We start from the raw sequence: 25,175 nt of genomic DNA, 5'->3' as shown, positions 1-25,175 counted from the left end.
TGCCCTCATTACCGAAAAGGGGATTTTTGTAGGAACTTACCGTTCAAACCCCTTTCTCTGAGTCCAGTCTGGTGAAACAGCTCACGATGGGATGTAGGAGGGGTCCGCACCTATGCTTCAATTCTTTGGGAGCAGGGCCTCCCTTCTGCATCCCACAATGCCTCAGTTCAACTTCAAGAGCACACTAGGATACAAAATTCAGCACAATGCCTGAACATCTTACATGCAACTCAAAGAACCATAACACATAAACGGTATAACTTACTGAGCGTAAGGGAGGGATTGCTATGTCACCGGACTAGACTCCGAGAAAGGGGTTTGAATGGTAAGTTCTTACAAAAATCCCCTTTTCTCTTTCGTCCAGTCCGGTGACAGAGCTCACGATGGGACGTTCACGAGCCGGTCCTTTGGGAGGGTACTCAGACTGACAGATCTCATCAGTGCCGTCCAAATGAAGCGTCCTCCGATGCGAACTCATGAAACCTGTAAAATTTGGTAAAGGTGTGAACAGAGCACCAGGTGGCAGCCCTTCACAACTGCTCCCCTGTATCCCCATGGCGCACCGCCCACGAGGAAGCAACTGACCTGGTGGTATGTGCATTTATCCGTGAAGGAACAGGCCTACCTGCTTTACAGTAGGCAAAGGCAATCGTTGATCTCAACCAACGGGCAATGGTCTGCTTAGAAGCAGGCCACCAAATGTTATGCACATCATATAAAACCAAATCAGATTTGCGAATGTCCTTTAGCCTATCCACGTAAATTCGCAAGACGCGAAAGATGTCCAATTTCTTTAATTTGTCCCTATTTCTTACCCCTTCGGGACACCGGAAGAACAATGTCCTGGTTTAAATGAAAAGAAGACACTACCTTAAGTAGGAATTTAGGAACTGTTCGAAGCACAGCCCTATCATGAAAAATCAAAAATGATGACTTGCAAGACAAGGCACCCAACTCTGACACCCGCCTAGCCGAGGCAATGGCCAACAAAAAATTCAGTTTCCAAGAAACATATTTAAGTTCAGCTGATCTTAAAGGTTCAAAAGGAGGGTTTTGCAAAACTGACAGAACCAAATACAAATCCCAAGGCGCTACCGGCTGCCTATAAGAGGGTTTAAGCCTAGTTATGCCTGTAAAAAAGTCTGAACCTCTGGTAACAAGGCTACCCTCTTTTGAAAAAAGATTGACAATGCGGATATTTGGACTTTCAAAGACTGTAGACTGAGTCCGGCATTGAAACCATCCTGCAAGAAATCCAAAAGTCTTGAAAGTTTGAACCTAGATGTATGAACTTTGACGTTCACACCACCTAATATATATCTTCCAGACCCGATGGTAATTGGCTGCAGACACAGACTTACGAGCCCTAACCATGGTCTGTATAACCTCATCTGAAAACCCCTTCTTCAATAAGGAGGTTTCATAAGCCACGCCGTCAAATTGAGATGATCTGGGTCCGGGTGAAGAAACGGTCCTTGCTTTAGCAAATCCTGTCGCAGAGGGAGCCCCAAGTGTCCGTCGACAATCTCAGTACCACAACCTCCTGGGCCAATTCAGCGCAATTGGAATAGTCTGCACGCCCTGGCCCTTCACTCTCTTCAATACTCTCGGGAGCATGGGAAACGGAGGGAATATGTAAACCATGTGAAAACTCCAAGGAACTGTCATGGCATCCACTGCCCAAGCTGTTGGATACCTTGCTCGAGAACAAAATCTCGGTACCTGACATTTGCTCCTTGTCGCTATCAGTTCTATTTCTGGTAGACCCCAGCGATCCACAATCTCCTGAAACACTTCCTGATGAAGTGACCATTCCCCCTCCAGCAGTGTCTCCCTGCTGAGGAAGTCCGTTTCCACATTCCTGATCCCTGGAATGAAGACAGCCGACAACACAGGAACGTTGATCTCTGCCCAAGTGAGAATCCGTGAGACTTCCTTCATTACCATCATGCTGCGGGTCCCGCCCTGATGTTTCAGGTAAGCCACTGTTGTGGCATTATCGGACTGTACACGTAATGGTGATCCTTTCAGGAACTCCTCCGCCTGAAGCAACGCATTCCATACTGCCCGAAGTTCCATAACATTGATGGGAAGCCTGGATTCTTCCCTTGACCAGAGGCCCTGTAGCCGCAAATTAAGAACTACCGCCCCCCAACCCCTGAGGCAGGCATCAGTCATGATGACCAGCCAATCCCAGGAGCGGAGGGAACATCCCAGCTGTAAAATCTCCACATCTGTCCACAAGATCAGGGATTCTCTCGACTCCTGAGACAGAAGCAACCTTTCCTGTTTCATGGTCTCTGCATTTCCCGACCAACACGACAGGCTATTCCATTGAAAAATCCTTGAATGGAATCTGGCAAACTGAAGAGTCTCGAACATTGCCACCATTTTCCCAAGCAACCGTACTCCTTGCCACACCATAGGTGCGCAGGTGCTTGTAAAATATTCAAAACCATCTGCCAAATTTCCACTGCCTTGGGTTCTGGTAGAAACACCCTGTGCAGGTGCGTATCCAAAATCACCCCCAGAAATTGCAGACTCTGTGTGGGTGTCAAATGAGACTTTGGTAGATTTAGCACCCACCCCATGTCTTGTAAGAATTGTGACGCAATGCACAGAGACTTCTCCGCTGACTCTGCCTTGAATAGAAAGTTGTCCAGATAAGGAATAATTATTATACCCCTCAGTCTGAGGGCTGCAGCCATGACTGCCATCACTTTTGTGAACACCCTTGGGGGCCGTTGCCAGACCAAACGGCAGAGCCTGAAACTGCCAATGGTTCTCTCCTATTGCAAACCGGAGAAGGGACTGATGTTCATTGTGGATAGGCACATGGAGGTACGCATCCTGAATATCCATTGATGCCAGAAAAACTCCCGGTTCTATGCTTAAAAGCACCGAGCGCAGAGACTCCATGCGAAAGTGATCCACCCAAAGATGAAGATTTAAAGATTTCAAATTTAGAATAGGTCTGAAAGAGCCGTCCGGTTTGGGTACTAAGAAAAGGATGGCATAAAATCCCTTCTTTCTCTCCTCCTGAGGTACCGGGATCACCACCCCTTTCTCCTTGAGAGGCAAGGCTGCTCCCAGGAGCGCGGACCTCAGGGACGCGGTCTGTGGTAAGGGAGTAGGGAGAAATCTGTGGGGGGGGGAGCCCCTGAGATTTATCCGGTAACCTTCGGAAACAATGGAAAAAACCCAGGGATCCCAGGTGGACTCTCTCCCCCTGTCCCGAGACTGCAGGAGGCGACCCCCCACTCTGATCCCAGAACAGGGAGCCTCCGCCCCGTCATGCAGAGGACTTATCCTCACCTTTCGTTGCATGTTTCTTTGCAAAGACTCCCAACTTGGACTTGGGAGTCCTTCCTCTACTGGCCTGGAATCTTCCACGCCCTGCCTGTCCTCGGTTAGACGCTCCACCTCGAAATGGAGTGACGAAAGGACAGCTTAAACACTCCAAATTTAGAGCCTGTAGGCTTAGGTGTAGTTGAGAGAAATGTGCTCTTCACCCCCGTAGCCTGTTTTATAATGTCCTCTAATTCAGACCCAAAGAATAACTCCCCCTTGAAGGGCAGTTTCCAGCGAAACTTTTTGGATTCACTATCCACCTCCCATGCCTTTAGCCAAAGTGCCCATCTGGCTGTGACGGAAGTTACAGAAACCTTAGACGCCATCTTTGCGCCTTCCTCACCAGCTTCACAGATGTACTCAGCAGCACATCTCAACTTTTCAGCTAATGAATAGGCCTCTGCATCATGCTGGAGCTGACTGCTTAAAGTCTCCGCCCATTTGACCATTGCTTTTGCAACCCAAGCCGAAGCAATAATGGGACGCAGCATGAAACCCACGCCTTCAAAAATTGCCTTGAGGCAACCTTCTACCTTTTTATCCACTTGGTCCTTAAAGGCCGCACCACTTTGCACTGGTAAGGCTGTGGCTTTAGACAATCTGGCCACAGATATATCAACCAATGGAATATTTTCCCATATCTTAATATGATCCTTCGGCATAGGGTATATATTTGCATATTTTTTAGTCATTAACAATCTTTTGTCTGGGGATTTTCCTGCTTCCCCTAGCAAAGAAACCATCCCTTCATCTGAAGGAAAAGAAACAGGGTCCTTGCGACTCTTCTTAAAAACGCAGCGTGCAGGGTTTTTTACCTCCTCAGTTAAATTTAAAGCCTGCTTAACAGACAGAATTAAATCCTCAATGCCAGAAACTGAAGTATCAGCTTCTTTACTCTGGATCCAACTCAAATCCTCCTCACACACCCCATCATCATCAGAATCTAAATTCAAAAGAGGGGGCATAGAAAAAGCATGCCTATTTGCAATATCCTCAGAGGATTTGGTAAACTGCTCCATAAGGGATGTCATCTTATGCACACCCTGAGCAGTATTCTGCATAGCCCGCAGTAAAATTGGGTCCCCTGCGCTGGGGTAACAGACCACCCAGAAGCCTGAGATAAATGGACCTGGCCAGGAGACACTAACAAGGAATCCTTTTGCCTATTCAAAGCCTCTGTTAAGGATGGACCTTCCTAAAGCAACAGCCCATGCTGGTTCAGCTACCTCAGACCACAGGGCCCGCGACCAACAGGGAACAGCATCACAGGAAGGGCACAATGCCCCCTGGTCCTCATGGTAATTTTGCATTACACTTTTTGCAATAAAAGAACATGCCCCTCGCTCCCTCCTCCCCAGCAACAGAAGTGCACTCGTCAGTCATGTTAAAAACACAATGCAAAATGCCAGGCAAAGCACAGAGTAATGTATCAGTGTACTTATCTGTGATTTCCTCTGTTGCCAGCGATCAGCTGAGGGAGCGCTTTCCAGGAGAGACCTCTGTGTAGAAATTCGCCCAGTATCAGCTCCACAGCATGGAGAGAAATGGCACCAGAGAACAGGACAGGAAGAGACCAAGTCTCTGCTTCAGCGGGGAGGGTTGCCGTTTTTGGCGCCTTTCCCCCTTCAGCCGCTCCCACGAGTGCATCTCCTCACCTCCAGTAACTCCCAACACAATGGGACCATTTGGAGCTGTCCAGCAGCGCTGGACTCCTGTAAAAGACGCCAACTCCCCAAGGGATTTCTGTCTTTAAGCTCTCTATAATATGGCGGGCGTCATCGAGGGGGTCCGTCCCCCAAGATCACCTTCTAGGCAAGGAGCTGGTTAGAACCCCCCCGGAGCCTAGGAAACCTCTTGTCGTTAGAAGTAAGCACTGTGCAGAGGGAGCAACCGCTTCCCTCTGCACACAGAGAGCTGACAGGATGCGCTTCTGTCAGCCTCTGCTGCGCTCTCAGCGTGTGTTAACTTCAGTATGAAGTTACACGCTGGAAAAAACCTGGTCGAACTATTAGTTAATAAAATAATAAAAAACCTAGCTAAACTAGTAAAAATTCCTAAGAAAAATGCTCAGCATAGCACCCACTCCTGTGGGCACCTAAAACGAATGGAGGCATTGTGGGATGCAGAAGGGAGGAGCCTGCTCCCAAAGAATTGAAGCATAGGTGCCTGGCTCCTGCGGACCCCTCCTACATCCCATCGTGAGCTGTGTCACCGGATTGGATGAAAGAGAAATTGAACTTTAAATTTAAACCCACGGTCGGAGGATTCAACCTTTGAGGAGTCTGGAGCACCCCAAAATCCTAAACACCAAAATATATACAGACAGATGCAGAGAAGTGGCATTCAGACTTCCAACCAGCATAAAGTGTAAATCGTGCTTTTAATCCATAAAGATGAACTACCTGGGTTTAGGACTAAGCGAAATACTGGAGAATCCCATCCATGTAGGTCGTGTCCAATTGTTGAAGAAAGCCCTTCCAGTAATCAGGCATGATTCACACTTGTTTCACTTGTGTCACACTTTCTTAAACCTCGTTAAAGCAAAGGCTCAGGGCTCCTGATGCCAGCAAGTGGCCAGGGTGGTGGGCCAGTGTGTAAGTGACAGGGAGTCTGAGATTGGGTACAGTGCATGTGGTTTGTGGACTAGTTAAGTCCCAGTAAACTTGCTTTGGAAAAGACCTGTTTGAAGTGCCATGGAAGTAAACATACTGCTTTTCCCTACGACCATGTCAGTGTCTTGTCTGGTGGAAGGTCGTTTGTTACAATATCTAATCTATATATTTTATATATAATCTCCGTCTCTCCCTCTCCCCATCTGCCCTTCTCGTCCCTCCCTCTCTCTGCAACCCCCCCACCCCTCTCTCCCTCCACCCCCCTGCCTCTCCCTGTCTGCCCTCCTCTCCGATCCCTCTCTCTGAGATTACACTGATTAATACATTTTTCAAACATATAATTTGTTAGGAATGGTAAAGATTGAGTTGTAAAATAAAAACTAAGAGTTGAAAACTTTAAATATTAAAAATGCTAAAGGTGTTTTGCTCAAAACTTGGTCCTTAGGATCCAGAACAGTTCAGGTTTCCCAGACCACCTGACTGGCCTATTAAAATTTTAAAACATCCTTGCCTACCTGACCCTCTCCATGAGGGAGCCAATACACTGTTTCTGGATTTCCCTGGTAATTTACGATCGTTATCACCAGTGGTGAAACATTGGTCTCATCAATTAACTAGCTCACCACAGTTGATGGCAATCATACATTACCAGGGAAGTCTAGGAACAGAGCATTTTCTCCCTCATGGAGAGGGTCAGGTAGGCAAGTATGAGGTTTTAAACACATTCTAAAAATCCACAGGAGGCATTGAGAACATGAATTGCTAGGGGTACTGAGAACAAAGTTTGAGTTTCTAAATCAGTATTCATCAAACCCAGTTCTCAAGACCCCATTCAGTGCACATTTTCCAAAGCATCTAAGCTGGTGAACAGGTGTGTTTACTGATGGACAATAGATATACAGGTGGTATTAATTATTCCTGTGGGACACTGTAAAAACACAAACTGTTATGCTGGTTACACACTGTGCAATACAGTATACCAATTGAATGGCTGATATAATCACTGGTCTGTCAGCCAGTGTGTACCAGCAATAAGTCTTAACAACATTGTTTACAGACAGATTGCGTAGGCTTGTGTAGCAAAGCTGATAACAGATCTATCCAAAAATATATATATGGGTGCATAACACGTTTGTACAGGCATTCATAGAGTTTGAGAAATACTGGTCTGATTAAGCCTCCATGAATGATTCTAGTTGCACAATTATACATACCACTAAAGTACGCAAACACAAAGTGCTTGCTGGGGCACGAGGATCCAATGCAGCCTGCAGATCCCAAACTTTTATTTTCCTGGAAAAAAAAGTCGATAGTTCTTAAAAAATAAAAACCCTAAATAGTTCACTTCAAAATAAGAACACAAATGCATATATACTCAGGAAAGTACTAGTTTGAGATGCAGCTAGCAATTTTGTTAAACTCTGAAATAACTATTTAAACTGGTTTCATTTTATATGGACTGGAAATAAATTCATCCCAAACCATTCTCCACTCTGCGCTTCTATTTTGTCCCATTCCATTTTCAGTACATTACAACTACTTTAGTTTTAGAGATAGAAAAAAAAAAAAAAAGGAAAACCCCTTTAAATACCAATCAAAAATATTATTAATACATACCCATCATATGCACCACTGACAATTCTCTTGTTGTCAAATCTTATACAGCGCACAAGTTCTTCATGTCCTTCTAAAACCCGTAAACATGCTCCACATTCTATATCCCATAATCTATTTGGGAAGACAGATACCAAGTTAAAATACTTTTCTTATTATAATATGACATTCTTTAAATAGGTATGGCACATTGGATAGACAGCAACTAGGTCGACATGGTCATTAGGTCAACATGGGGAAGGTCGACATGGGTTTTTTCACTTTCCCGTCAGTCAACACTAAAAAAGTGTGCCACTGCATTCGCCATGCTACGGGCACTATTTTATACTCCCACCATGCCTTAGTGGATGGTAGGGCTTGAACTTGCCTGTTGGCACATATTGGCTCAAAAATAAGTGAAATATCCCATTTCAACCTTCCCCATATTGACTTAATGCTTGTCGACCTAGTTGTTGTAGACCTAGTGACCGTATCCCCAGTAAATATATAGTGTTCATTCTAGCACCCGCTATCTTAGAAAACCCATACAGTTCCTGGTTCCCTGCCTGGGGTGTTGCTGTCTGCTGTGATATTTTTAGCACATGTCTGGTTTGCATATCAGTGCTGATATACAGACCACACTGTGCTAGAAATACTCCAGCAGACAGCAACAACCCAGGCAGGAAGAGGAACTATATTTTACAAACGAAGAAGAAAAAGAGCTGTCTGGGGGAATGCACTGGTCATTTTTCTAAAATATAACATTTAATAATTTTTATTTTAATATTCCCTATATCAAGGTAGGGGAACTTACATAAACAGCAGAAATTTTATAGGGGTTAAAATCACATACAACACATACAAGAATACATATAGTGTGTTTAAAGAAAGAATATTATTGTGTTTTAAAATTTACACAGGTCCAAGAGAAATGTCTATTCCATATAGCCCTGAAGAAGAAATGAGTTTGCTACTAATAATACTCTATATAACAAAGACTCTGATGTTGCAGCAGGAGAGTAATTTATCCAAATCCTATTGAGGATACACTATGCTGGCTAAACATTTTCTAAGTTTCATACAATCTAGGCTAAATAGACATCTCCTGGACAAGACATGTGCCAATGCAACGTTTCGCTGTTTACCAGCTTTGTCAAGGCCATCAAGCCCCAAACTAACTACAATACATTGTAACACCCCGTCATCACTGTGTCTTGTGTCGAATGCTAAACAGTATTATACTATAAATTGCAACATTGCGACTACAAGCATAGTGTATCCTCAATAGGATTTGGATAACTTACTCTCCTGCTGCAACATCAGAGTCTTAGTTATAGAGTATTATTAGTAGCAAACTCATTTCTTCTTCAGGGCTATATGGAATAGACATTTCTCTTATACAGACACCTGTTAAAATTTTAAAGCACAATAATTTTCTTGGTACTTGTTTCCTAGAACGGCCACAATCGTGAGTGATCGTGGCTCTTAATTAAGGGACACGATCCTCACGATGTGGCCGATTTTTTACAATTTTTTCACTTTGATTGACAGAAATCGGGTCAATCGGTCGGTCGCGACCAATTAAAATCGGCCGCGATGCGACCGACCGATTGACCCGATTTTTCCATAGACTTCAATGTTAAAAAATCTTTTAACATTGAAATCGGTCGGTCTTGTGCCATTATAATGGCACAAGATGAGATGGACTTGATTAAGTCCATCTCACATAGGGAAAAATGATAAAAAAGGTGAAATGGGCCAATATGACCCATTTCACATTTTTTATGTGCCCGCCATGACCCCACGATAGACGTGAACCCGAAGCGTGGCGAGCGCAGCGAGCCCGCGAGGGGCGGCGGTGCGCGTCCTCCGACCTTTTCATTCCCCTACTATCCACTAGGGCGTGGAGTGAGAATATAATAGTGTGGCGAGCGCAGCGAGCCACCGAGCCCGAAGCGTGGCGAGCGCAGCGAGCCCCGCGAGGAGACGCGTATACCTGTGAAGTTAGACGCGTCCCCTCGCGGGGCTCGCTGCGCTCGCCACGCTTCGGGCTCGGTGGCTCGCTGCGCTCGCCACACTATTATATTCTCACTCCACGCCCTAGTGGATAGTAGGGGAATGAAAAGGTCGGAGGACGCGCACCGCCGCCCCTCGCGGGCTCGCTGCGCTCGCCACGCTTCGGGTTCACGTCTATCGTGGGGTCTAGCACACTTATTAACATTTGGGGGGGCAATTGAAACAAATCTGGTGAAAAAAAAAAAAAAAATCGGGTGAAAAATCGGTCGATCGGATCGGTCGCATCGTATGCGACCAAATCGCATGCGATGCGATCGATCCGATTTTTTATCTTACGACCACAACGATCTAAATCGTTGTGGCCGTTCTAGGAAACAAGTACCATTTTCTTTCTTTAAACACACTTTATAGATTCTTGTATGTGTTGTATGTGACTTTAACCCCTATAAAATTTCTGCTGTTTATGTAAGTTCCCCTACCTTGATATAGGTCATGGGTCTCCAAACCGTGGCCCTCCAGATGTTGTGAAACTAAAAATCCTAGCATGCCTTGCCACAGTTTTAACACTCCCTTATAGCAAAACTGTGGCAAGGCATGCTGGGATTTGTAGTTTCACAAAATCTGGAGGGCCACAGTTTGAAGACCCATGATATAGGGAATATTAAAATAAAAATTATTAAAAGTTATATTTTTAAAAAATGACCAGTGCGTTCCCCCAGACAGCTCTTTTTCTTCTTTGTTTGTAAAATATATATGTATTGGGGAACAGCACCCCCAATACCAAATAAAACAATTCTTCCTGGGGTCTTCTTACCCTGCAAAAATCAGGGATCAATCAACTTATAAGGCTGTGCAAACACTCACTATACTCCTCATGGAGTAGAACTCTATAGGAAAGAGGAACTGCATGGGTTTTCAAAGATAGCGCGTGCTAGAATGAACACTATATATATATTTCTAGAAATATGGTTTTATAAATATATATATATATATATATATATATATATATATATATGTAAAACAGAGAAGAAGGAGCGCACAAATGAGCGAGTATATCAAATTTTACTTAACAAAGTGTATAAAGCTCACATACATAATAGAAATAAAATATCAGCATATCCACCCAATCACCGGCAAACGTCTGAAGCCAAATGCGGGGAAATCCAACGGGGAAAGATGGTCACAATCAACCCGGCGGTTGACGAAACGCGTTGGGACGTGGTTACCTGACGTGCTGATCTCAACTTGCCGCTCCGTCCAGTATCTGCTCTCCTTGGTCGTGCCGCTGACGCCGCCACACCGCCGGGTTGATTGTGACCATCTTTCCCCGTTGGATTTCCCCGCATTTGGCTTCAGACGTTTGCCGGTGATTGGGTGGATATGCCGATATTTTATTTCTATTATGTATGTGAGCTTTATACACTTTTTTAAGTAAAATTTGATATACTCGCTCATTTGTGCGCTCCTTCTTCTCTGTTTTACATGTCTTACATTTCCTGAGGCTCGAGCAAGCCTCTATTGAAGTGAGCTGCACCAACTATTATTCAATTGGACGGACCTGAATACACTCCTGTGTTGCGCAGATTGGTATTGTGTGTATATATATATATATATATATATATATATATATATATATATATTTGACCAAGTTTGATTCCAATTGCTGCAGTTTGAAATTAATAATGCTAGGGAATAACATGGAACTTTGAAAATAGGACATTTAAAATATTTACCTGATGGTATTATCTGAAGAGCCACTCACAACTAACCGATCCCTATATTGTAGGCAAGCAATGCCACGTTTGTGTCCATTAAGTGTGCGAACAAATTCACAAGTACTGGTGCTCCAAACCTAAATTGCACACACACACAAAAAATTTATTTAAAACAACAAAAATATTATTAAAAAAATGGTACATGCATACAAAGGAAATCCAGAAAGAAACCCTAGGGCAGGGCTTCCAAAACATTTTGGAATCACAGCGCACTAGATAATCAACATTTTTTCACGGCCCCCCTAGAAAAAACATTTCTTATTGCAAAATCACAAACAAATAATAAAGTAAATAGTGTTTATAGGTCAACCCTCTGGTCAGTTATGTGGTGAGGGACAGGATTTGCTTCTGTTTGTTCACATGTTAATTGGTCCTGGACCACCAACCTGAGGCACCCTTGCAAGTGCCCGGAGGCAACCCAGGGTGCCTAGGCACACAGTTGGGGAACCAATGCCCTAGGAGCATCTAACAATTTTACTTCAAAGATTGCTGGAGATAGTCATGCTAAACTGGCAATAAAATAATAAACTTTAATATATTCATTACAAATTGTGATGCTATTGGTGGTAATAGGGTGTACACACTGTTCAATTTAGTCTATTTTTCTATTTGATATTGCTTATATAAGCAAAATCGAAAGGTTTTCAGCCACATTCGATGCCGATTTAATCCCGATGAGAACTCCCGTTTATTCTATATCAAATAGAAACAAAGACTACAGTATATAGTACCGATACAGTAAAGATCCGTACTGTACAGTCAAAATCAAATGCATTTTGCTTGCCGTGCAATTTGATCTCAATTGATCAATTCAGGATATAATCACAAGACAATTTGCACTGTGTGTACAGCCCCTTAGAAATGCTTACATTCTGCTTTTCCTAGCGCTCTCTGTAGAGAATTCCAGTGTCTAGCCTCAGTGTAACAATTTAAGTAGGGTTTGGAGTAAAAGATAGACAAATAGGTCGACACCATATGATAAACATGTATTAGGTTGACAGGGTCAAAAGGTCAACAAGTGTTTTATTGTATGTTTAACCATATGTAAACTCGCCACACTTGGCAAGATTACTATTCCCAATCATGGTCCACGTGGATGGCACCAACTGGAATGGATTTTTAACTAATATGTGCTCCCTTACATAGCCGTTGCTACTTTTTTATACGTATACAGTTCTAGGTGCTGACCAGAAAAATCCATACTTGTCTACTGTCCCAGAGTTAGAGGAGATACTCGTTGACTGAGATAGGTTGACAATGCATAAGCCAATGCCTAAAATGGTGACCAGATTCTTTTCGGGTTTTTTGGGGACTGTCTTTACCATTCAAAATTGAATTCTGGATAAATGTTAAAATGTGGCGAGCCCAGTAATAGAGCGAGACAAAAGGCCCAAAGCATAGCGAGTTAAGCAAGCCATTTGATGGTACACACAATGCTAATTGGGAATCCACATACTCAGGTGTCAACATTCACACAAAAATGTAAAAAAACGCATGTCAACCTTTTGTCAATATGTATTAACTTCAGCATTATAAAGAGTGCTGTAAGATTGTACCCTTTAACTCTTGTTTTTTGGAAATTGGTAGATTGTAACTGAAACTGCTCCTAAATCTGTAATTAGTTAAGCCTACCACAATACACACTTTCTAATGACAAAGTGATTTCTAATCAGCTTTTACTGCCTACTCTGAGAGCTTGACATGCTGTATCTGCATACAAAATGCTATGTTAAGGTCCATACACACAGGGCGACTATGCCCAGCGTTTATGGACAGCGGTGATCGCGTTCATCGCTGCAGGGAAAGCCGCTCAGTGCATACACACTGAGCAACTTTCCCCTGCCCGGCGCCGACGGAGGGGGGTGGAGGACGGCGTTGCATAGCAGAACACTATGCAAAGCCGTCCTGAAAGTCGCTCATCTGCTGGTATAACCAGCAGATGAACGGCTTTTCCGGCAATGTTGCGGGAGCGCGCAGCAGTGCTCACCGCCGGCCGTCACTGCCCAGAAGGGCTCTTTGATTTTGTGCTTGGGACGGAGATTCTGAATCTAAGCATTCCTTGAAAGTCTTTCCTTTTGGCGGAAGTATACTTTTTGGGCATCAATTTAAATGCTATTATTGCTCAAGCCATCAGTGGGATTGATTTTCTTACTGTGGCTGGCCCCCAAAAAATAGAGGTCCATACTTTCATGTATTTTTCTATTTGCGCAGGGAAGTGACCTGTAGGGACATTGTGCTAAACACAGGTTTTTCCATGCAGAGATCCTGCACAAAAGATTGATTGTTTATCTGTAACCAACAAGAGTTCTAAATCGAAATCTTAAGTAACCTAGCGCTTAAAGGAGCCAGTGCCCACTTGGGCTGGTCAAGGGTAGGCTATTGCCTACTCCAGTTCAGAGAATGGTAGGTGTAGTCATCTTTATCATACCTCTAGCCTCCTTGTGGGTTAAATAGCCCCTCTAGTCATGCCATGCTGTGGCATGACTCTGTAGTGCCAATCTTATTTGTGCAATGTTATCTTTGAAAAGGTCTTATTCATATTGCATAAAAGATACACAAGCAGACATTGCCGATTAAAATGATATGCAGCACGACTTATGTTTTGTGTTTGACTATGGTTGTATCTGCATAAGAAACGCTAAATTACAATGTTTTTCAGAAAACCACTAATGTGGAACAGGTAGGTCTGTCTAGCAGCTACCTGGTCCTCTGTCCAAATAGTTTTCATGTTTTTGCCTCCAGCACTGTTAAAGTTGCACCGCCTGCAAGGGGTTGCAGAGGTGAGGGACCTCAAGCTTATTACAGTTTAGTTTGAATAATAACTCCTTTGCTCCCCAACGCTGCCCCGCCCCATAGTCCAGTATATCCAGCTTTCTCACAAGAAAACAATAATTTACTTTGGTAGGCAACAATGTTCCCAAAAAAGAAAAAAAAAATACAAGTAACTTTAAAATTTAAAAAACAAAGAATCAAGTTAAAAAAAGGTCTAAAAATAAAGCATCAAAGAAAAATTAAACCCGATAATTTATCCTGGCCGGGTAATCGCTGCAGCCACCTATTCAATACTACCGTTTCAGACAGCATTGAAGGCAGATTGCCACACAACAGATCCGAATTTTGTCAGAAACGGCCGCAGATTGTCCAAATAACTTTCGACAAACCGCGGCTGTTTTCGCCAATATGCAGACTTTCCGACACTCTGTACATTAAATACAGAATTGTAATTGTCGAGTTCCTGTTGGAAGTAAAGAAAACGGCCTAGATTCCAACTGTTGGGATCTCCAAACAGTCGGAAACCTGGATTGAATGCCCCCTTATTCTTTATTTTTATTTTTTAACTTGTAATACGGTTCTTTATTCTTCTAACCTTTGTTGGCCACCATAGTGAAAGTGAAATAGTAATCTTACATTTTAAATTTCTCAATAACATTTGTAAATTGCTAAATTATTTGATTATTGATTATCACTTTTTGTTTCCTTACGCACTTGTTTGCAATTGTAGCCCAGATTACATATTCGGGTAATAGTGTGTTTTAAAATATCTTCAGTACTGATACAGTCTTTAACAGGACCAGTCAAAAGCCTAATTTTGGTAAGCATATATAGATTTGGGCGCTCTCAATGCAAGGGAGGCATCAATTTTTGTTGTACAACTCCAAATTCCTCCCAGGTACAGTATGAAAGTTTTGAGGGACAAATATAGAGCGGGTTACAGCACGGTCGGCTACAGAGCGGGATGGAGTTCAGCTTGGATACATTGTAAAGGTGCAGGAAAATACGGTAGAGCCGAAGGTTACGGTATAGATGATAGAGAATGTCTAGGTCAACAATCACTAGGTCAACATTGACTAGGCTGACACAGAAAAAGGGTCGACATACCATAGGTTGACACTGCCACAAGGTTGACACACATGGTCAACATAGGCAATGTCGACAATCAAAAGGTCAATTAGTTTTTACATGTCTATGTAATGGTACAGAAACATGGACACTGTATATATATATATATATATATATATATATATATACATACACATACACACACACACACACATATATATAGACACACATACACACACACACACATATACATACCTTGCCCCCTTGCATGGCTCGCTATGCTTTGGGCACAGTGCCTTGCTGCACTCAGCACACTACTATCCAAGTGAGCATTGAGAACGAATATAATAAAGTATGAAAACCACCTTTTTGTTTTAAAAAAACATGTAAAACTCATGTCAACCTCTTGACTGTCGACCTTGCCTATGTCGACCTTTTGGTGGCATCAACCTAAGGTACAGTATGTTTACCCTTTTTAAGTGTCGATCTAGTCACTGTTGACCATTAGTGGTCTACCTAGACATGGTCTATCCACTGACTGCATACAGAGCGGAGTGGGTACTGGGTGTACGTTCAGTACTGGCTGTAAACTGCAGGTACTCATGCTCAGCATGGTAACAGGCTCTAGTTTAGCACAGCAGGCCTCTATTTGGTCATGCTGCTCAGGTATGAGCGACGCAGCTCCTGGCTGAATCAGAAATTAGCGGTCTCCACAGTTTCAGTGTGTCGTGTGGAGTTTCCACATTAGTCACAGAGCAGGCCAGTGGCTATTGCAAACGAGGCGCTGGCTCACCGGCCTGCAGCAAATCAGGAGCTGCCTCTGCGTGACTGGCTGCCGGTTCACATGCTCCGATTGTCTAGCGACCAGCACAACATTTAAAATGCTGACTCTACATGGCTGCCCAGTGCCCTCCTCACTGTGATGCCTTACTCAGCCACATACCAAGCATAACAGTCAGACTGGCCATGCCTTTAGCAACCCCATATTGCTTTTGCACCTATTTATGAAGAGTAGGGGACTAGTTTTACACAAATAAAATGGCATATTAAATATCTGATCTATAAAGTACCCTTCTCAGAGCAAGAGCACTTGTTTTCAATTGACAGATTTATGTCCACTGAGTTTGGGTCAAAATGAGGCAGGTATTGTTTCCTGATAACAGCTGATAATGTGGCCTAACCTTAATTGGTTTAAAGAGGCAGAGGTCCATCTGGTTTGCCCATGCCAACATGTGTGCATTTAAACTGGATAAAGAGGTCTGATGTGGCTCTGAAAAACATAGGCTAATAAACAGTGTGGTGTGTGTCATCAGAACTTCTAAAATCAACTGGATGTTATATTTCTAGCACTTCTACAGCAATAAATGAACTTATTGGAACAAACAATATTCCTATTTTCAGTAAGACCGCATCTGCTGTATGATTTCAAACGAGATCTTAATACTATTCAGTTCTCTGGCTCTCCTGCAGTCAGATCAGTATCTCCAAGCCCTCAAAAAGCAGTCCATGGAAAGAAGCAATCATCAACCAGGTGCCAGGGTAGGAGCTAGTTAACATTTTACAACATAGGAGGAGTCACTAACACGTGGTTACAGATCATATACAATTATTTAAAGGATAAACTTTAACACACCTTTATTGTTCGATCACCAGAAGCAGAAACAATATATTTGTCATCAAAGTCCACTACGTTAACAGCTGCACGATGACCAACTAGAACACGGCGCAGTGTTATGTCTGTGGGAGATGCCATATCCCAAACAGCAATTGAACGATCCTTCGAACATGTTACCATTAAGCCATTGCAGAATCGAAGATGAAGAACTGCTTCATTATGATGAATTAGAGTATTTAGCACCTCTCCACTATTCACTTCCCAGACTCTACAACATAAGATCAATCATGTTAATGACTGATACAAAGTAGAATTATTGTTATTTGTTTACATATCTCTACATAAAAAAATACAGAAATTACTAGTGTGTCTTTTCTTATCCCTATTCCAATTCTTTAAAACTAGTCTAACAATACCATGAAACAGATCTGGACAAATTATGGTTCTTCAGATGTTGTGAAACATCCCAGCACAACCTGCCAGAATGACAGGGACTTTTAATAGTTTTTATTTAACACATGGAGAGCCACACTGATTGCCGAAGTGCGCTATAAAACATTTTCAGGCTTCTACAATTGCAAAAGTGGAACTCCATTTCAATTGCTTGCTACTTTTTGAATATTATTTTAAGCACATGCAAGGAAATTAATACTATTTATGCCAGGTTACAAGCGACTATATACAGTATTAACGAAAAGTTATTTATCATTACTTTTTAGAAATCTGAAAATGAATACTTTTTGTGCAGAGGTTCTAAAACTGTGGGGTCGCAACTCCATGTTGCAGACTACCAGGCTAATTTATTTATTTTTTACAGTTTCTTACATAGCGCAGCAGATTCCGTTGCGCTTTACAATTGTAGACAGTGATAAACTGGGTAACAGCATACAGACTTGTAGTAAAGAGGGCTCTGCTGTAAGCTTACAATCTATAGGCTAATGACTCCCCTGATCTCTCAGTCAGTGATCCAAGGAGTCTGATAAAATCAGTTGAACTGTATGTTACTTCAGAATCCATGGATCATTGGCTTGGAGAGCTAAGGAGTCATCAAGCAGCTCCTCTCACTCTTCAGTGCTCTGACATGGATCCTTCATCTACATGTTGTTATCCACAGGGGGCACACAGACAGCTGGCAGCGAGGGCACTCCTGGAGCCTCTGAGCTGTAGGAATCATAGCTAAAACAAGCAGTTCGCATTCAGGAGCCATTAGAATTTTGTGAAGAACCTCTTGTAAGAAAGTGCAGCATGGGGGGGGGGGGGGGGGTGTCATCTGCGGGCACCCCGAGGGCAGCAGTTCTTTATGGGGGAGGGGGGAAACGGGATATTCATTAAGGAAAAGCCCCCTCTTCTATGTCCCCATGACCCATTGCCTCTCTGTCACATTAACAGTCACTTTACTTGTTTTGTGCTTCTGCAATACTTCTGTTCATGTGTGTTCTGCTGACCACACATGTAACGGCCATTCTGCAGTAACTTGCTGGGGTCCTGTAATAATTTATAGTCAGACAGGGTTCTAGCAAAATATTTTGAGAATCCCTGCTTTAGTGCATCCACAGAGCTCTCAAGCTGTCTTCCTTAGAATACAAGTGGACAAAAAAATTGTATATCAAAATAGCGCACATAAAACTGGTATAAAAACCAAACAAGGCCTTTAGGTATCATCTCTACAATAGAGCATAATGTTCTATATCATTTACTTAAAGTTATTAGTCAAGTGTTAAAATAATTTCCTTTAAAACACCTGATTAAATGTATTCCATTAAAATCTTTATTAAACATTTTTTATTACCATATTAACATAAAACTTTTGCATTAGGTTTTTAACAATTTATACAAAAACTGATAACATTTAATTGTTTAATGTGAGCTAGTATTAATGTGGTCTAGTTAGGGATGCCAATCCGGTGGCAATTTTTTGGCCTCCCTAATAAAATAAAAAAAAGAACACCCCCCCGCCCCAACCATGCCCATTTACTCACATGGGTGGGCGTTGCGGCCGGGAGCAGGGTGGCCTCTGACCATGTCAAATTGCGCAGAGCTGCACATTACAGTATCCTACACCCTAGGATACTAAAAGAATTGAGTTCTGTCATAGCACTATTATTATATCTGATATTCAAGGAATCAAACTCTGGGACTGTACCAAGGGAATGGTGCATAGCTTACGTACAGTAGTACCAATATGGAAGAAAGGTAGCTAAACTAAGCCTGAAAATTATAGACTGGTCTGCCTTACATCCATTGTGGGGAAAATATTAGAAAGAAGAATGAGAGATAGTATCCAAAATTTCTTAGAACAGTAGAAGGTGATAAGTAAGGCTCAGCATGGGTTCATCAAAAATAGATAATGTCAGACTAATTAGCTTCTAAGAGGAAATCAGTTTAGGGTGGACTTCGGAAAATCTGATGTAATACTGCTATTGACACGGTACCTAATAAAAGGTTATTAATAAAACTAGATAATTTAGGGTTAGGATAATTGTAATTGGATTAAAAAATGGTTGCACAATCGGGGACAGAGTGGTGGAAAAATGCCATACATTCCAGTAAGGGGAAGGTTCAAAGTGGAGATCCACAAGGTTCAATATTGAAACCCACCTTGTTTAATATATTCATTAATGATATAGAAAGTGACAGTGAGTAAAATTTGCAATATTTGCAGAACAACATGAAAGGTGGGTGAAAAAGGTGGAAAATGCAGTTTATCGTTGATAAATGTAAAGTAATTCATTATGGGAACAAAAATGAACAAGCTACTTATAGGCTAAATGGAGTTATTATAGGAAATTCTGTTGTAGAGATGGACTTGGGGTTCATCATAGATGAAAAATTGGGTAATAGTGCACAGTGCAAGTGCAGCAGCAAAATAAAACAGGACACTGGCATGCATTAAAAGGGGAATAGATTCAAGGGATGCCAATGTGATTGTGTCTCTTTACAAGGCATTGGCGAGACCACACTTGGAATTCACTGTTCAGTTCTGGGCACCTCATTTTTAAAAAAAGGACATAAATGAATTGGAACAGGTACAGAGAAGAGTCGACTAAGCTTTTAAAAGGTCTTGGATCACTAGAATACAAAGATAGGCTAACCAAGCTGAGTATGTTTTCACTGGAGAAATGGAGGTTGAGAAGTTGATATCATTAGCATGTACAAATACAGGATTTGGAATGATATGGAACTGGGAGATGATTTGTTCACTAACAGGCCTATGCATAGGACTTGTACTGAGGCTCAAGGAAAATAAATTCCTGAATTAAGAAGAGGATTCTTCACCATTAGAGCAGTAAAATTCTGGAACTCATTGCTGGTGGGGGAGGTTACAGCAACTACTGTTAATTAATTTAAGTCAGTGGCTACAAGTCAACCAGATTGAACTCGATGGACCAACGTCTTTTTTCAACCTATGTTACATGCGCAAAAGTATAATCCCAACACTCTAATCCCGGAATACAAATTACAGCAAATATTAGGAGGAACAGATAGCAACTACAGTTGCTATTTTTCCTTAATTAAAGGTTCTGTAACACCCACAGTGGGAATGATTATCTAGAGGACAATTTAAGCCAGGTCTTCATTTTATAAAGCTTTTCCTTAACCAGCAAATATCAGAATAATAGCATAATTGTGAAACAATACCTTACAGTGGAGTCTGAAGAACCAGTTACTATGACTCGCTCATCATACTGTAAACAAAGTACTGATCCAGTATGTCCTGTAAGGATTTTCAGACACTCCAAGGTGGTTTTGTCCCATATCTGTTAAAACATAATTCAATGATTTAAGTATATCATTATTGCAGCAGAGATTATAAAACAACTGTTTGCTAGCATGTGCCAGTACATATTACACTTTAATACCCCTTTCACAGTGCACCTCGGATGCAGGTTATTGCCAGGTTGATGATGTATGGTTGAGGTGCGGTGTAAAAGCATCACAGCTTATAACCCGGGTTGACCAATCCAGCAATTTAACCCAGGTCATAAGAAATATTTGGATGCTACCTTGCGTGTATAAAAGGGGCATACACAGGGTGATTTTAGACTTATTTCTAAGCGATCTGACTAGATCGTTAAAAATGGAGCACCTATCGCTCCCAGCAATGAGTGGTCCCGTGCGTCACAATTCACATCGATAGTTGTATACATCTTAATACTCCTGCATTGCAGTTGTGTTAGATTTTTGGCTCCCTGTAACCTAAAATACAAATGTATCCTGAATCTTGCAACCCTGATATAACCCTAAAGTATCAACTTGTCTTTAAAAATACAATAATTTGAACGTATTTACTAAATAATCTCCTAATAATGCTCATGCCCTTAACAAAGGCTTCTGGTAGTGTCTTCATATCTGAAATATTCTAAAACAATTGGTCTTAAAAAACACACTTTAAATGACATATGAAAGTACATTTTCTAGAAAGAGTTTGAAAGTACATTACAGCTAATGGAAAGTTCTTACTTTGATTGAGTTATCCCGCAGTCCACTAATTATCTTTTCATCGTCGTATTGAAGACAGTAAACTCCTTTACTATTCTCTGAACGGCACTGTATTCTCTGCAGATTATGTCTTCCACATCTCCAGTTTGATTCTATGGTCTAAAACAAATAAAAACCACTTAGCAACTTTTTTGAGAAAAAAAAAAAGCCTGTAGTTTTGAAAAAAAAAAAAGCCTGTAGTAAATCTTACTTCTTGGTTCCATAACAAGAGCACTGCAAGTAGGCAAAGCATTTCTTGTTTTTATTTTTTTAAGTTAAACAGATGTTAGACATAATTAGTTAACCCCTTACCGACGCAGCCTGTTTTTGCCTTCCTGACAGAGGCCTTTTTTTCAAATCTGACATGTATCACTTAAGTGGGGATAACTTTTTTTTGCTTTTACTTATCCCAGTGATTTTGAGATTGTTTTCTCGTGACACATTGTACTTTAAGTTAGTGGTAAATTTTGGTCGATACAGTCTTTTTTTTTTGTGAAAAATACCAAAATGTCGTAAAAAAATTGAACATTTTTCAATTTGCAAAATGTTAAATTTTCTGCTTGTGAGACAAATAATCATACCACTCAAAATAGTTCATAACTAACATAGACCATATGTAAACTTTATGCTTCATTCATTATTTCAACTTTCTTTTATTTTTTTTGGACACTAGGGGGCAGCAGAGTCAAAATTATATACATAACAGTAAACGCTGCAATTGGCTGTTCACATTTGAACAGCCAATTGCAACGATCGCCGATCGGGGGGGGGGCATCGCTGCCCCGCCTGGGCAATGAGGGAAGATGTCTGCTGTCAGGAACAGCAGACATCGTCCCTCTGTCACCGCGTCTCTAGACGCAGTGACACTTTAAAGTCATGACGTACATTTACGTCATGTGTCGGGAAGTACATCCCGACCATGACGTAAATGTACGTCAAATGTCGGGAAGGGTTTAAACATATGTTCGACGTAATGAAAAACTGTGTCCTTTGTCGATTATTTCTGTGTCAGATTATTTTAGGTTTTCCGAGTTTCAAATTGTAGGTTTGAGTACATAGTACCAAATTAGTGTACAGCTTCACATGCCATGCTCAGCACAGATCACCATTCCCAATTGTAGTCCATTTGGATGGTAAAGTATAAAAAATAGGATTTTAGTACCTACCGGTAAATCCTTTTCAGAGTTCATATGAGGTACTGAGGTCTCAATACATTGGGGGATAGAGAGATCTGACAGGAAACAGTCACATAACTTTCCTTCAGCCAGGGTGTGCTGGCTTCTCCCCTCTAGCTCCCTTCTTAGTCAGTTAAGAAACTGTGCCCGAAGGAAGGATAACGTATGAGAGGTAGGATTAACGTAACAAAAATGTGGTGAGATTCTCACCAGCACACCATAACACAAACAAAAACACTCTTAACTAAACGTAGTTAACCCCATTGTTGTGATTTGGTATATAACTAGAAATCACTAATTGATTCATACGGAGCAAGTGTCACCAAAACTCATATTTATATATATATATATATATATATATATATATATATATATATATATATATCTATATATATATGTAAAAGCAATCCAGAGCACTCACCACTTTTGTAAATTCAAAGGTTCTTTATTTTTCCATCAGTGCCAATGCCGACGTTTCGGACCTGTAGAGGCCCTTACTCATGGCTCTGCTTACACTTCCTGCAACAGACAGCATCAGATGCTCTGGATTGCTTTTACTTGGATTATGTACCACGGAAGTTTTTCTATGGGAGAGTGGAGCACCCCATGATATAAATTGGATGAACTGTGAGTGTGAGTGCAATATAACTGGTTGTGGATATATATATATATATATATATATATCTATATATATATATATATATATATATATATATATATATATATATATATATATATATATATATATATATATATATATATATATATATATATATATATATATATATATATATATATATATATATAGTCAATGATAGACAGTTGCGCCTTCAGTGTAAAAGTGACAATCCTTAAATAATTAAGTGATGTGCGTACCGGAAATATTTGAGAAATTCACGTGTAGAAAGGTCTTTCTTATATCCGTCTCCTATTCGGTCCTTCTTGTCCACAGTCACGGGACTCGGATAAGGTATAGGATCCAAAGGAGAAGGTATTTTATATTAAAAGCAGGAATTGCTTTAAAAGTGACTTGGTAGTAAATGGTGGTTTGCTGCCACCGTGTGGTCAAATTTTGAATTACACCCAGTGAAAAGTGCTTAAATAATAAAATTATTGACTCACATTTGACAGGGGTCCAATGTTGATAAGGACCCCTGTAGCCTTTCAAAGTTTGGGTACCTTAAAATAGACAGAACCTCCCACCAAAAAGGGGGGGGGTAGAGAAACTAGATAGTGTGATAACGTTTTATAAAGGATTTTAATAGAAAAACATAGGTAATGGACTCGTACAATTTAACAATGTTAAAAAAGCTTATCTGGAGTGTGCATCAATGCACATTGGAGAGTGGAGGTAGGTATCCAGTGTGACCAACGCGTTTCATCCCCTTTTCTTTGTTTGGGACTTCATCAAGGGTCAGGTGAGAGGAGACTATGCACCTACAGGGTATATATAGCCCTGTTCTAATCAATTTCCGGGTTCATTGGCGTTCTCATAGGTGCACTGCGCATGTGCGAGATTCGCCTGAGGGAACTTGGGAGATTTGACTCCCATTGTATGTATTGCGCATGCGCAGTGCGCACAGAAACTAGCGGCACGGAGTTAGCGCTTCTCCGGCCGTGTATGAGGGGCGGGGGGCGCTCTCACACCATCTGGTGTTAGCGCTGAGTCCCTTTATAGCCTAGCGCCACATCTCCCCTGCCCGTGCACTGGAACGTAGCTCCGGGAGGGGGATGTAGCGGCGGCCATTTTCTAGGAGGCTCTGTGATCGGCACCATTTTGCCTGGGAATAAATCTCATTCATTTCTATGCGGAATTGTCATTCGTTTTGACAGGTGCAGTAAATATGTCCCCATGTAAGGACATTAGGATTACTATAAGCAATGGGTTTATATGACTTTAGGAAAGGCTGATAAAACAGATAAATATAATACTGATACTATTACGCATATAAATAGATATTTAGACAATGAATTCCTTAAAAAACATAGTAAGCATTTGCTTAAGATAAAATGGAGAGGATAATTCATAGTGACCTTACAAATTACATAAAATATCGCTAAAACATATATATACTATATGGATATTTTATACTAAAAAGATTTTAAATAAGCATTTTTTGAACCACAGATCTGGAAATATTTATAATATATAAATAAATAAATATAAAAATAAATCAATATTAATAAATATAAAAGCCCCAAGAATACACAAAACACATAAATATATATACAGAGAATACCAAGAATATATGAGTGTATGTATACAGATGATGAGGAGAAGATTTGTGTAATCGCAGAGACTCAAAAAAACCTATATATATCTATATCTATATATATTCTTCCGTTCTGGGTCGGATGGTCGTTCAATTGTATAGGTGTGTACGCTGTCCTGTACGAGCGATAAACGGCAAAAAATGGTCTTGTCTGTCCATACTCTGTCGGTCGAAGGTTCTGTGCTATTTAATTTTCATCAGACAGGACGGTCCCATATCGGAACAAAAGTGCAGTGTGTACGCACGTTCGATCGATATGCTGGCCGTCCTTGCGACTATACTGCCAAAGCTGGAACGCCCATGTGGGGCGTTCCATAGCTGCATGATCTCTCCTACAGCACATATAGACGGGTTTGCATCTAAATTTTAAGAAGCTGGCAGGGTAACTAAACTTCTATATAGACGGATTATGCGTCTACATTTTAGTCACCCTTTTACCCCCCACG

At 41.4% G+C, this 25,175-nt stretch overlaps 1 protein-coding gene across 2 annotated transcripts in view; it reads right to left on the bottom strand.

Moving 5' to 3' along the window:
- FBXW11 (F-box and WD repeat domain containing 11) overlaps positions 1-25,175 on the bottom strand; it is a 179,822-nt gene that overhangs the window by 41,143 nt on the left and 113,504 nt on the right. For both annotated transcript variants that reach the window (XM_083181812.1, XM_083181811.1), the window contains 6 exons: positions 21,264-21,401; positions 20,442-20,560; positions 16,821-17,070; positions 11,306-11,424; positions 7,581-7,691; positions 7,178-7,256 (listed from right to left, as the gene is read on the bottom strand). In XM_083181812.1, the coding sequence (XP_083037938.1) occupies positions 7,178-7,256; positions 7,581-7,691; positions 11,306-11,424; positions 16,821-17,070; positions 20,442-20,560; positions 21,264-21,401 (816 nt within the window). The remainder of the gene's footprint in view (positions 1-7,177; positions 7,257-7,580; positions 7,692-11,305; positions 11,425-16,820; positions 17,071-20,441; positions 20,561-21,263; positions 21,402-25,175) is intronic.

The sequence above is a fragment of the Crinia signifera genome, chromosome 4 (assembly GCF_055691185.1).
Source record: "Crinia signifera chromosome 4, ASM5569118v1, whole genome shotgun sequence".
NCBI classification, from domain to species: Eukaryota; Metazoa; Chordata; class Amphibia; order Anura; family Myobatrachidae; genus Crinia; species Crinia signifera.
Note: the sequence above shows the minus strand (reverse complement) of the source record. Positions and strands in the feature narration are given on the sequence as shown.